We start from the raw sequence: 14,304 nt of genomic DNA, 5'->3' as shown, positions 1-14,304 counted from the left end.
CCATCACAGGGTCAAAGTCCTGGAACTATCACCCTAGCCATGATTTAGAGATGCCGGTGTTGGACAGGGGTGTACCAAGTTAAAAAATCACACAACACCAGGTTAAATTCCAACAGGTTTATTTGGAAGCACGAGCTTTCAGAGTGCTTCCAAATAAACCTTCAGGTGGTTAAAGTTAACCTGAGAATGTTAACTTTTCAAAAAAGGTTTGTGATTTACATATGAAAGAAGTGAAACTAACATGGTCATTCTAACAGATGAGAGACTTAACAAACAATCAAGGTATTTTTCAATATATAATTTCAGTTAACTTGCAGTGTAAACTTTTGCGATAAATTCGGTGTCTTACAATTGTGTACTCTACAACACCTGATGAAGGAGCAGCGCTCCGAAAGCTAGTGCTTCTAATTAAACCTGTTGGACTATTAGCATAGACAATCCACCTAATTTGCACATCTTTGGACTATGAGAGGAAACCAGAGACCCAGCTGAACAAAGAGACCTTGGAGTGCAGGTTCATAGCTCCTTGAAAGTGGAGTTGCAGCTAGATAGGATAGCGAAGAAGGCATTTGGTATGCTTTATTAGTCAGTGTATTGAGTACAGGAGTTGGGAAACCATATTGCAGCTGTACGGGACATTGGTTAGACCACTGTTGGAATATTGCGTGCAATTCTGGTCTCCTTCCTATCAGAAAGATGTTATGAAACTTGAAAGGGTTCCGAAAAGATTTACAAGGATGTTGCCAGGGTTGGAGGATTTGAGCTATAGGGAGAGGCTGAACATGCTGGGGCTCTTTTCCCTGGAGTGTTGGAGGCTGAGGGGTGACTTTGTAGAGGTTTATAAAATCATGAAGGGCATGGATAGGATAAATAGACAAAGTGAGTCCAGAACTAGAGGGCATAGGTTTAGGTGAGAGGGGAAAGATTTAAAAGAGACTTAAGGGGCAACTTTTTCACGCAGAGGGTGGTATGGGTATGGAATGAGCTGCCAGAGGAAGTGGTGGAGGCTGGTACAATTGCAACATTTAATAGGCATTTGGATGGGTATATGAATAGGAAGGGTTTGGAGGGATATGGGCTGGATGCTGGTAGGTGGAACTAGATTGGGTTGGGATAGCTGGTCAGCATGGATGGGTTGGACCGAAGGGTCTGTTTCCATGCTGTGCATCTCTATGACTCTATAACCTGGTGTTGTATGATTTTTAACTTTGTATCACCCTAACAGTACTGTAGATGTACCTGCACCCCAAGGAACATAGCACTTTGCTGCCATCCCTCGAGGGCAATTAGATTTGGGCAATAAATGCCTTAGCCAGTGATACACACATCCCATGAATGTATAAGAATGAGGAGAGTGAGAATGAAAGAGCAGTTTTCAAAAAGAAGGATTCTTACATAAACATGTCTGTTCATTGTGTATTACTAACGTTTAGCATTTTAACAACGATAGTAAGTGAGTAAAAAAGCAGGGTTCAGAGAGTAGAGAGATTTGAGGTGACATATTTGGCAATTTATAATGATTTTATTTTGGATTTCTTCAACTAAGCACTAATCAAATTCTTAAGTTAATTTGATTTTGTATCTCTGGCAAGAGTTTTGCACTTGTTGTCTGTAGGCTTGAAGGTTTTTCCAATGATCCATTGGTAGAAGAGGTTTCTGTCTAATCGAACTCAAATTCTGGATAACATTCACCAACGCGCAGAAACCAGATACACCTTAGAAATAGATCAATGAAACAGCAATTTTCTTTATCTTTAGAAAGATTAAGAGCCATTATTCAAATTCTTCTCAGAAACCATGCCTGAAATCTTGGTGAAGAGGAAGAGTATGGTGAGAGTGGAGTGTGTTGGATGCCTTAAGTTTTCTGTGGAAGCTAATGGTTCTTTCTTTAGACTGTTTATAAATGCAGGCATATTCACTGCACACATATCAGAATCTCAACAGGGAATTTAGTTATTTCCAATTCACTGCAGCACAATATTTAAAATATTTGTTCTATTTGGTTGCATTTAACTAAGGCAGCCTAGAACTATTATTTTAATTTCTGAATGAAATGCTTTTGTAACTTCAAATATTAAGTAAGTAGGCTGTCACAGTTGCAATCAGTTGGTCATGAAATGTTACGCACACTGCCCTGCCTACGTGTATAGATATTTAAAACATTAGGGAGAGCCAAGGGCTGTCCGAGAACAAAATCAATTCTCTACATAAATGTAAGTAAGAAGAATGATGGGCTGAGAGAGACAAGAGAAAACTTTGGATTTACAATAGATGATTTTTCAAGTCCACTAACTTCTCCATCAGAGCATCACATTTGCAGTTGATCTTTTTTTTTGTCCTTCCTGCAACTGATTTGAAAGATTATTTCTGATATCCATCACTCTTTGAGTAGAAGGTTTTTTTTCCTCACGGAAATCAGTCTGAACTATATGGTCAAATTCCTACTTAGATTTATTATCATTAAGTTCACCGGAACAATCATATATAAAGGAGATTGATGAATTTGATATGATTTAGTTTAAAATATCATTGTACTGAAAATATTTTAAAATCTAACAATTTGCGAAAAGATCTAATATCTTGTATGCAATTGACTGTTTTCTTATTAAAGGGGTTTGCTTGAAAAAATGACAGCAATCAAAGAATTGGAAAAGTAGCAAGTATTCCAAATTTCAGTTCTCCATCCGTTTTAGAAATTCATTTGGTGGAGTAGTGATTGATCAGTCGATCAGCCTCCCTCCAGCCCGACAGCAGTGCTCCATGGCTGGTGCTGTGGTAGCTCCGATGTGTTGCTTCACCAGCAAATAAAATCTGCATCGTCTAGAATCAGAGGGACATGATTTAAGTTGCAACAGCTAAGCATTTTTCATGATTTGTATAACGTAGATTCATCAGCATGAGGGATGACAATATTGGAGTGAGTGCAATATTTTCCATTTACCATGCAACAAGCGATCAGTCTAATTGTTTAATAGAGGCCTCAATACCACATCTTCAGCTAACATATCTCATTTGTAGCCTCCAGCAGTCTGTTTTTGTTTCAGATTTTCAGCATTTACAGTACTTTGTGTTTATTTTGGATATTACTAAGTTATTTTCATTATCAATACAGCTGTGACCAATATTTGTAATATGAATAACAACTACTTGTGCATGACATCCTATTGAAGAACAACAACCAGGAGCCTTCAGGAGTAGGTTAGAGAGAATCGCATTCACATCTACACTGTGCTTACATACATCTATAACAGCTAAATGTATTTAGTTGGTAAGATTATCCCTGGATATACATGCAGCATTTTACAGAAGCTTTGAACATTATGACAGAGAAAATATTCATTGGATGTTCAGAAAGTTATTAAACCTAGCAAAAAAAACCATTAAGTTTAAGTCTTTACTTTGCATTAAATGAATTGAAGACCATCAACTGCAAGAGACCATCTAAGCCATATATGATCCTGACTTGGATACATTCCTTTATCACTACTGCGTCAATGCAATGGCATTTCCCATCATTAACATTCTGGGAGCACAATCACTACAAAAACTGCTATGATTCATAGAATCATACACTACCAAAGAGGCTCTTCAACCCATCGAGTCTGCACCATTAAAATCTACACTAAATCTACTAATCCCACTTTCCAGCACATGGCCCATATCCTTCAATGTTGTGACACTTAAAGCGCTCATCAAAGTACTTCCTAAAGGTTGTCAGGTTTCTCTCCTCAACTACTCTTCCAGGTTATGCATTTCAGATTCCCAGCACTTTCTGGGTGAAAATAAATGCCTCAGGTCCCCTATAAACCTCTTGCCTTTCACCTTTAAATTGTGCCTCCTTGTTATCGACCCCTAAATTAAGGGGAACTGTTGGTTTCTATCCACTCTGTCCCCCCACTTTGTCTTATGGACCTTAATGAGGTCCCCTCCAGCTTTTATTGTTCTGAAGAAAACAACCTGACCTTATCCTGCCTTTCTTCATAACTAAACCGCTCCCACCATGACAACACCTTGGTGAACATCCTCTGTACTCCTTCTAGCATAATCATATCCTTCCTATAGTGTGGTGACCCAAAGTGCACCTAGTTCTCCAGTCATGGCCTAACTTAAGTTTTGAACAACTCCAACATAACTTCCCTGTTCTTATTGTCTACGCCATTACTGATAAAGCCAAGTGTCCTGTAAGCTGTCTGAACTACTCTATTAACTAGTCTTGCCTTCACAGATGAGCACCACAAGATCTTTCTGTTCCTCTGAGCTTTCTAATGCTCCGTCATTCATTGAGTACTCCCTTGTCTTCTTCTAAAGTGCATCATTTTACACTTTTAAGGATTAAATTCTATCTGCCACTCATCTGCCCACTGACCAACCCATCTATATCTTCCTACAACCTAAGACTATTAAACACCTGGCTAATTTTCATGCCATCTATAACCTTACTTATCATCTACCCACATTCTCATCTATATTGCTTACGTATGAGGAGTCACAGAGTCATACAACACAGGAACAGACCCTTCGGTCCAACTCATCCACACCGACCAGACATTCCAATCTGACCTAGCCCCATTTGCCAGCATTTGGTCTATATCCCTCCAAACCCCTCCTATTCATATACCCACCCAGATGCCTTTTAAATGTTGTAATTGTACCAGCCACCATCACTTCCTCTGGCAGTTCATTCCATACATGCACCAACCTCTGCATGAAAAAGTTATCCCTCAGGTCCCTTTTAAATCTTTCCCCTCTCACCTTAAACCTATGTCTTCTAATTTTGGACTTCCTCATACTAAAGGGACCCAGCACAGATCCCTATTGTATCTCATTGCACACTGACCTCCAGTCATATAAACAATCTTCTATCGCTACCCTCTGTTTCTTACTGCTATGCCAATCCAGCTTGCCCAATTACCCTGGATCCTATATGCTTTTAACCTTTTTATCAGTCTCCCATGTGGGACCTTATCAAAGGCTTTGTGAAATCCATATAACCTACATCAATTTTACTACCCTCATCTACACAACTGATTACCTCCTTGAAAAGTTAACTCAAAATTATTAGGCATGACCTCCTTCTAACAAAGCCATGCTGACTATCCCTGTTCAAACCTTGCCACTCCAAGTAGATATCAATTCCCTCCTTTAGAGTTTTTTCCAATAGTTTCCCCACCACTATTTCATGGGTTCATGGGTATATAATTCCTTGGCTTCTCTCTACCACCCTTCTTGAAAAGTAGAACCACATTGGCTGTCCTTCGCTGTGTCCAGGGAAGAATCAAAAATTTGGTTTGGAGCCCCTATAATGTCCTCTCTCATCTCTCACAGCAGCCTGGGTTACAAGTCATCTGGAGCTGGTGATTGGTTCAACTTTAAGACTGCCAACACTTCCAATACCTTGCCATTTCCTATGCCAAATTGCTCAAGAAACTCACAGTCCCTCTTCCTGAATTGTGTGCCTACATCCTCAGTTCCCAAAGTGAAGACAGATGTGAATTATTTATTTAACACTCAAGTAATGTCCTCTGGCTCAACACACAGATTGCTCCTTTGGTCCCTATTGGGCATACTCTTTCCCTGATTACACTTTTCCCCTTAATACACTTAAAGAATATTTTGGTATTTTCGCTAATCTTAGTCTCCAGTGTTTTTTTCATGCCCTCTCTTTGCTCCACTATTCATAATTTATTTCTCTTAGAAACCATGAATTGTTGATGAACATAACCCTGCCTACATTTCCTACATTCTGTAAAGAATCCAGAGGCCAGCATTACTGTGATGTATTTCTATAGTCTCCATTATCCGCTATCACTATCTATTTATGTTTGCAATTGTGTGTGATAGTGAGTGTGGTATTTTCGCTGTTGGTAAACATAAGGTTTCATTGAAAATTGGCTTTTAATTATACTTATGCAAGGCTTGACATAGAACCACCCCTCAATAGTTCTGATACTTGTGAATTTACATCATTAATGATGTAGACTATCCTATTATATATTAACATTGAATCTTTACACTGCAGGTTAGAGATCTGTGAGCAGACCAGCTGAACGGGATTCTCTCTTGTGTTTCCTATTCTGTGACTCCTGTTCCATATAATACACATGTGTGAACACTGAGTTAGAATAAGACTGGGCTCAGTTGATTGGTTTACATTGATTTTCTGCTATGTCTTAGATATTAAGAAAGATTAGATTAGATTAGATTACTTACAGTGTGGAAACAGGCCCTTCGGCCCAACAAGTCCACACCGACCCGCCGAAGCGTAACCCACCCATACCCCTACATTTACCCCTTTACCTAACACTACGGGCAATTTAGCATGGCCAATTCACCTGACTTGCACATCTTTGTGACTGTGGGAGGAAACCGGAGCCCCCGGAGGAAACCCACGCAGACACGGGGAGAACGTGCAAACTCCACACAGTCAGTCGCCTGAGTCGGGAATTGAACCCGGGTCTCTGGCGCTGCGAGGCAGCAGTGCTAACCACTGTGCCACCGTGCCGCCCACAAGAATAGCCACTTGTGTCGAGTATTGGAGGCCCAGAAAGTGTACTCCTGCTCCTGGTCTAAAACTTAAAGAAGGCTGGAGGGAGATAGAAGTACACCTTACTAATATGAGTAAACTGTTTGGTTATTTAGAATTCTAAGAATGATACATCAATCTTCATGTCAGACTGTTAAACAGTGAGACTTACCGGAGAAGAAGTTCCCTCTTTTGCCTGTGGTAAGGGTTCAGCCAGTGTGTCAATCATGTCTCCAGTTGAATCGATGGATATGTGGGAGTAGGAACCCCGAGTGTAAGGGTTACTGAACCACTTTGTCACAAAAGCATTTTTTGGTGCAGGCAGTGAAGGTCTCCCTAGGAAATATTACAATGGTAGTTAAAGTAGACCTCACAAAAAAAATGCCCAAATAATTACTGCCAAAATCATATTCCAGATACTGCATTTATGCCATAAAGGCAAAAAGTGCTGGCAACAGACTGGCACCATCTAAACAGAGTTCATCTTTCAACAGAATTGGGAAATGTTAGAGGTGGACAACTATTAACCAAATGGAACATCGGAATGAAAGCATGGAGCTGATTAAGTACAAAAGGGAAGATCTATAATAGGATGGAGGGCAGGAGTGGTTGAGTGACAAAAGAGACAATGGGTTAAGTGAAAGTGCAATGAGACAAAGAAGCCCCATTAGAAATGTTTGACACCTGCTGACATTTTTCTAATTTAATGTCAAGATTGGACATTGGTGAAGCTTCGATTGAGAATTATTATCATACATGTTGGTTTATAAAAGTTAGTTGACCGTGAGCCCATCCAATCTGTTTATTCTGATAGTTCTATCCCATAAATAAATAGATTCCTCAAAGTTCCAAATTCATACCAGTAAATTGTCTGAAAAGTTTGGTGAAATTTGACGCTATTTCCTCAGGACTCAGGGATTCCACAAACTCTGCCTCTTTTCCGGAGATTGTTCCCACAAGGACATGACCAAACCTTTGGAACAAAAAGTCAGACTTTGGTCAACAGCAATTTTGTTAAATAATAGGATAAAATTTTGTGATAAGCACTTTCGGTCTGTGTTTTCTGTGTTGCCGAATAGCTTTGTTCTTTTAATGCAGCATCTAGGTGCGTACTGAATCAGAAAACTCCTTTTATCTTTCAGAAACAATAAACTCAGTTAGAAATTGAGCATGAGAATCTTTGGTGAGATGACAAGCTGGTCAAATTTAAAAATGCAATATATAATTTATACAACATTTTTTCCATTGTGTCCTCTATTGGATGCTCTCACTTGCTGACATGATTCAATGTCCTTCATTAGTATTACTCATTCATGGGGTGAGAGTGTCACTGATTAGGCCAGCATTTATTGTCCATCCCTAATTTAAGAGTCAATCACATTGCTGTGGGTCTGAAGTCACATGTAGGTCAGACCAGGTAAAGATGGCAACTTCTTTCCCTAAAGGGCATTCGTGAACCTGACCGGGTTTTTCCAACATTTCAAAATGGATTCATGGTCACCATTAGAGTCTTAATTCCAGATACTTTCTTCATTGAATTCTGCCTTGGCGGGATTTGAATGCTAGTCTCCAGGACATTACTGGAGTCTCTGGATTAATAGTCCAGTGATAACGCCACAAGGCCATCACCTCCCTGATAAGCCTAGATATTTAGCATCATGAGCTATTTTATAATGGAGGCCATCACATGCAAGTCTTGCAAAGTCAGAAGTGGAGTGCACTAGACAGCAAATAAAAGCAGCAGGCCTGACTGATTTCCTTCTTCCTCACAAATCATAGATTCTGGGACCAGTTGTAGTGCAACCTGCAAAACCCACACCCCACCCAAAAACCCAGCACTATAAGTAATCTAATCTAATCTAAAGCTTGATTCCAAGCTGACTCAGTATTCAACATTTCTCTGGTTTGTGTAGGCCAGGATCGTACAAAATGGCACAGATACCAACAAAGCTTTCAATGAAACTCAATGAGAATGTTTTATGCAATATTGATTGTGAGTAATCCTTCTAAATTTAAGATTAGAGATGGCATGTAATTTGTGATACAATTAATTGTACAGTAGATAGATTCCCTACAAAATTGCAACATTTATATTGGGGATTTAAGGGAAAATATCCCAAGGACACTTAGTGCAAATGTAATTAGGAAAAATTAGGAAGATGATCACAGGTGGGATACCAGGAATGATGACAGGAATACTGCCTTAAGGAGGGTTCCAAAGCAAGAGAAGGAAATGGTAGAGGGGAAAGGCTTTACCTGCATCTACCCTGTTCATCCCGGTAAGGATTTTCTTTGTTTGAATGAGATTACTTCACATTCCTCTAAAGTCCATGGAATACAGGCTCAGTCAATTTAAACTTTGCTCACAGGACAATTCCTCCTTCCCAAGAAGTATTGTGGTGAGTCTTTATTGCAACCTCTCTATGGGAAGTATGTATTTCCTTAAGTATGGAGATCAAAACTGTACATAATACTGCATGGTCTCACCAAGACTGTACATAATTGCAGTAAGACATCTCTGCTCCTACATAAAAGTCCTCTCTTAGTAAAGGGCAACATACCACAGAGTTATAGAGTCATTGAGATATACAGCATGGAAATAGACCTTTCAGTCCAAATTGTCCATATCAACCAGATATCCTAAATTAATTTAGTCCAATTATCCAGCACTTGGCCCATACCCCTCTAAATACTTCCTATTCATATACCCATCCAGATGCTTTTTAAATGCTGTAATTGCACCAGCCTCCACCATTTCCTCTGGCAGCTCATTCCATACATGCCCCACCCTCTGCATGAAAACATTGCCCTTAGGTCCCTTTTAAATCTTTCTCCACTCACCCTAAACCTATGCCCTCTAGTTCTGGACTCCCCCTTTCCAGGAAAAAGACCTTGTCTATTTATCCTATCCATGCCCCTCATGATTACAAACCTCTATAATGTCACCCCTCAACCTCCAGTGCTCCAGGGAAAACAGCCCCAGCCTGTTCAGCCTCTCCCTATAGCTCAAATCCTCCAACCCTGACAACATCCTTGTAAATCTTTTCTGAACCCTTTCAAGTTTCACAACATCCTTCCTGTAGGAGGGAGCCCAGAATTGCACAAAATGTTCCAAAGATGACCTAACCAATGTCCTGCACAGCCACAACATCACCTCCCAACTCCTATTTTCATTGCACTGCCCAAAAAAGCAAGCGTACTAAATGCCTTCTTCAACATCCTATTCTCCTGTTACTCCGCTTTCAAGGAACTATGAACATGCACTTCGAGGTTTCGTTGTTCAGCAACATTCCGCTGGTCCTTAAGATTATTAGTAGCTTCAAAGTTCAACGCTTCCCAACTTTGCACTACTTCAAAAAATCTCCATATCTATGGGTTTGCCTAAAAGTGGATAACTTTGCCTTTCTCCAAGGATTAAGGTTGTTTGGGTTGTGTGGCAGTGGTAGAAGGCTTAATGGAGAGATTCAAATGTATTAATGTATTACAAATTTGTGAAACAACAATTGATGAAGGATTTTGGAGAGGATGGTGAGGTAAAAATAGAATATTAGCTGTCAATGAGAAAGGAGGTCAAGAGTTGTAACCGTGAAGTCTACCATTATAAATTTCTGCAGAATGCCTGAGTACTCATTTTCAATTTTCCTTTGCCTCTTGCTCCCCCTGCTGGTACTATAACCTTTATATGTGGTCATCCATTCAAACATCAGGAGAGGCAGAATATTCTGAGCTAGGGATTGAACAACAAAGATAAACTCTAAGGACTCCATACTTATTTTGTTATTTCTTTCAATGCTCCAAATAATCGATTAGCGCAGAGTAAACAAGTCACTAGTACTTCGGGAATGAGGGTATTGTCCAATACAATTATGGTGGCAGTGAAGGTTGATGTCATGTCCCCTCAAATATTCGATGCTACATGCCGCCATTTTACTTGACAGAAATGGGCAGCTTTTACACATTAAGACAGATTGTTGCCAGAAACCTTCTTGTGGTTGCAACTTTGATATAGATAGTTGACTCTTCTGAATAGGAACAGGGAATTAAAAGGCATATTTTGATTATACATCCTTAACCTTTACTTACAAAATAAACCTTTAAAAGCAGTGTCTAATCACATTTAAAATTCTTTTTCCTAACTCATTGACAAATCAAAACAGAAAAAATATTTATCCAAATGTTAAGATTACTGTTTACACGGTTTTGTTGCTGGATTAGTAACCCAGAGTGGTGAGATCAGCAGTCAGAGAATTTAAATTTAGTTAATTAAATACATGTGAAATAAAAAATTGTTTGTGTCTGTAATAGTAACAATGTTGCACTAACCTCAAAATTGCAGTATTGTCATTAAAAATAGTTTACTCTCTTATGTTGCAGAAATTAACCTGTTCCTAGCCAGTCTGACCTATATGCCATTTCAAAACCCCAGCAATAGGGTTAACTCTTAAGTCTTACCAAGCCTTGGCATCATTTAAAAATGACAGACTGCAAAGAATCAAGAAGTTAGTTCAATCGTCATCTTCTCAAGGCCACCTCATGATGGGCAATAAATACTGGACTTGCCAACTAAGTCATCACCCCATGAATAAATAAATTTAGAAAATAAGTTACTGTTAAACATTATTATCATAATTTTTGTGAAAAGAATTGCTTATCTCTGACATTATAAATGTTGCATTCTCATCAACAACATAGAATTGTGAAAAACCCAAACTTTCAAAAATTTGCCAATGATACATGAAGCAATAGTTTGCAATGCTTTTGATAGAGAACTGTCAGCATTTGCTGTCATTAGATTAGATTATCTACAGTGTGGAAACAGGCCATTTGGCCCAACAAGTCCACACCAACCCTCTGAACAGCAACACCCCCCCCACCCTACATTTACCCCTAACACTATGGCAATTTAGAATGGCTAATTCACCTGACCTGTATATCTTTGGACTGTGAGAAGAAACCTACACAGACACAGGGAGAATGTAGGTAAAAACAATGACTGCAGATGCTGGAAACCAGGTTCTGGATTAGAGGTGCTGGAAAAGCACAGCAGTTCAGGCAGCATCCGAGGAGCAGTAAAATCGACGTTTCGGGCAAAAGCCCTTCATCAGAAATACAGGCAGAGCACCTGAAGGGTGGAGAGATAAATGAGAGGAGGGTGGGGGTAGGGAGAAAGTCGCATAGAGTACAATAAGTGAGTGGGGGAGGGGATGAAGGTGATAGGCCAGGGAGGAGGGCGGACCGAATAGGTGGAAAAGAAGATAGGCAGGTAGGAAAGTCATGGGGACGGTGCTGAGCTGGAAGTTTGGAGCTGGGGTGAGGTGGGGTAAGGGGAAATGAGGAAACAGTTGAAGTCCACATTGATGGCGTGGGGTTGAAGTTTTCCCAGATGGAAGATGAGGCGTTCTTCCTCCAGGCATCGGATGGTGAGGGAGCAGCGGTGAAGAAGGCCCAGAACCTCCATGTCCTTGGCAGAGTGGGAGGGGGAGTTGAAATGTTGGGCCACAGGGCGGTGGGATTGATTGGTGCGGGTGTCCTGGAGATGTTCCCTAAAGCGCTCTGCTAGGAGGCGTCCAGTCTCTCCAATGTAGAGGAGACCGCATTGGGAGGAACGGATACAATAAATGATATTGGTGGATGTGCAGGTAAAACTTTGATGGATGTGGAAGACTCCTTTAGGACTTTGGATGGAAGTGAGGGAGGAGGTGTGGGCGCAGGTTTTGCAATACGTGCGGTGGCAGGGGAAGGTGCCAGGACGGGAGGGTGGGCTGTAGGGGGGCGTGGACCTGACCAGAGCTCCATTTGTGGAAAGTGGATAGGGGTGGGGAGGGAAATATGTTCCTGGTGGTGGGGGTCCGTTTGGAAATGGCGGAAATGTCGGCAGATGATTTGGTCCGTTTGGAGGTGGCGGAAATGTCGGTGGATGATTTGGTCCGTTTGGAAGTGCAAACTCTACACAGACAGTTGCCCAAGGCCAGAATCGAACCCATGTCCCTGGTGCTGTGAGGCAACAGTGTTAACCACTGAGTCACCATGTTGCCCCTAAGATTGCATCTCTAAATCTGTCTGTCCCTTCAGGATATAGCAGGAATACAGCTGAACGTGGAAATCCTGAAGTTTATTTTATTATTCATTCACAGGATGAGGCCAATACGTTTTGTCCATCCCAGAGGGCTGTTAAGAGTCAACTGTGGTTCTGGAGTTACATGTAGTCCAGACCAGGTAAGGATAGCAGGATTCTTCCCTAAAGGACATTAGTGAACCGGATAAGTTGTGGTCTGTCATTCACATCTCTGCCACAGATTCCTCTCATACCCCTCACTCACCGAGTTTGCAATCCAAGAAATACATTGATTGGGTGAAATTTTTCCATTTTACCTATGACTGTTAGAAAGTTTTTAAAATGTTATTCCTGACCCAAAGCTCTGTAACTACAGGGTTCCAAATATCTGCTATCCTTAACATGAGGAAGTGTTCCCTAAATTTACTCCTTTCACTTTGACTCTGACCCAAGTCTTATACTCCCAATGTAGAAGAAATAGCTTCTCCTGATCTATCATATCTATTCCTGCTAAGATTTAATCAAGTGACTCTCTAACCCTCTAAATTCAGGGAATATAAACACGGTCTGCGCACGGTCTCCTCGAAATTTAATCCATAAGGGTCTAAATACATTTTGGATAAAGCTACACTGCATTCCTTCAAGGCTAATATATCCATCCTAAAATGTGATGACCAGAACTACTCCAGTATAACTAGGCCTTTCTATGGCTTAAACATGAATTCTGTCCCCTTCTGTTCTAAGCTCTTATGAGGTACAGTTCACAACATTTTGATTTCACCAATAATTCTGCTCAATGTAGGTGTATCATACACTTTGAATTTCTGATAAAAATGCAAAGACATTACTGCAGAACATGTACTGCAGCTGTACAGATGGGAATTTTTCTTTAGAACCTTTCAGGTGGCCTGAACACATAAATGACTGGAACACGTCTCCACCACTCAGCCAGGTTGGGTTTCTGGGCAGACAATGGGGTCTCATCCTCCCAAACCAATCCAATTATGTCTGTATTTTCATCCCAAAATGGCGCCTCATACTCCAGGTAAATCTTATTCATTGTACCAAAGCCCATGTTTTGAATAGCATGCTGATACTTCTTGGGAAGGCTTGGCTGAAACAATGACTGGCTATTTGCCTTTAGACAACCTGTGAATGTGAATAGAAAATAAATGACACTTTAAACATCATTCCTTTATCATAATTATTCCGTTATTGCTTAAATTAACCATTTTACTACCGGCACATTATTTCCTTGTGTTGTTTGTTATTGTTAACATTTTGCTCACACTCAATCATGATAAAAACAGGGACCAATAACATGATGGGCATGGATAGGATAAATAGACAAAGTCCAGGCAGTGGGCCGTGGAGGGGGTCGTTAGGGCCGACTGCCTGCCCCTCTTCCGCGGTTACGTTAGAGCCCGGGTGTCCTTGGAGAAGGAGCACGCGGTGTCCACCAACACCCTGGAGTTGTTCAGGGAGAGGTGGGCGCCGCAGGGAGTGGAGTGCATCATTTCTCCCTCCAACTCTATTTTGATTTAGTCCCTACCCTCCCCTTCACTGTTTTGATCACACAGCACTGTTCTTTGATGTGAAGGGCAGTGTTTGTCACTGGCCACCCAGGTGTTTTCCTATCTTCCTGGTGGTGGAAATTAAATAAAGATTCGTGCACTTTGTGTCATTCACTGTGTCGCACACCTGCACTCACACACCATGGGTGCTG

The 14,304-nt window shown here is 40.8% G+C and overlaps 1 protein-coding gene across 3 annotated transcripts in view; it reads right to left on the bottom strand.

The window, feature by feature from the left end:
• Window positions 1–1,191: 1,191 nt before the first annotated feature.
• The window catches only part of LOC122553795 (peroxisomal N(1)-acetyl-spermine/spermidine oxidase-like), a 68,371-nt gene continuing 55,258 nt past the window's right edge, over window positions 1,192–14,304 (bottom strand). For all 3 annotated transcript variants that reach the window (XM_043698129.1, XM_043698130.1, XM_043698131.1), the window contains 4 exons: window positions 13,475–13,727; window positions 7,384–7,496; window positions 6,696–6,859; window positions 1,192–2,820 (listed from right to left, as the gene is read on the bottom strand). In XM_043698129.1, coding sequence (XP_043554064.1) covers window positions 2,698–2,820; window positions 6,696–6,859; window positions 7,384–7,496; window positions 13,475–13,727 — 653 coding nt within the window. In that variant the 3' untranslated portion in view covers window positions 1,192–2,697. The remainder of the gene's footprint in view (window positions 2,821–6,695; window positions 6,860–7,383; window positions 7,497–13,474; window positions 13,728–14,304) is intronic.

The sequence above is a fragment of the Chiloscyllium plagiosum genome, chromosome 10 (genome assembly GCF_004010195.1).
Source record: "Chiloscyllium plagiosum isolate BGI_BamShark_2017 chromosome 10, ASM401019v2, whole genome shotgun sequence".
Classification (NCBI taxonomy): domain Eukaryota; kingdom Metazoa; phylum Chordata; class Chondrichthyes; order Orectolobiformes; family Hemiscylliidae; genus Chiloscyllium; species Chiloscyllium plagiosum.
This window is presented reverse-complemented; position numbering and strand designations above follow the sequence as displayed.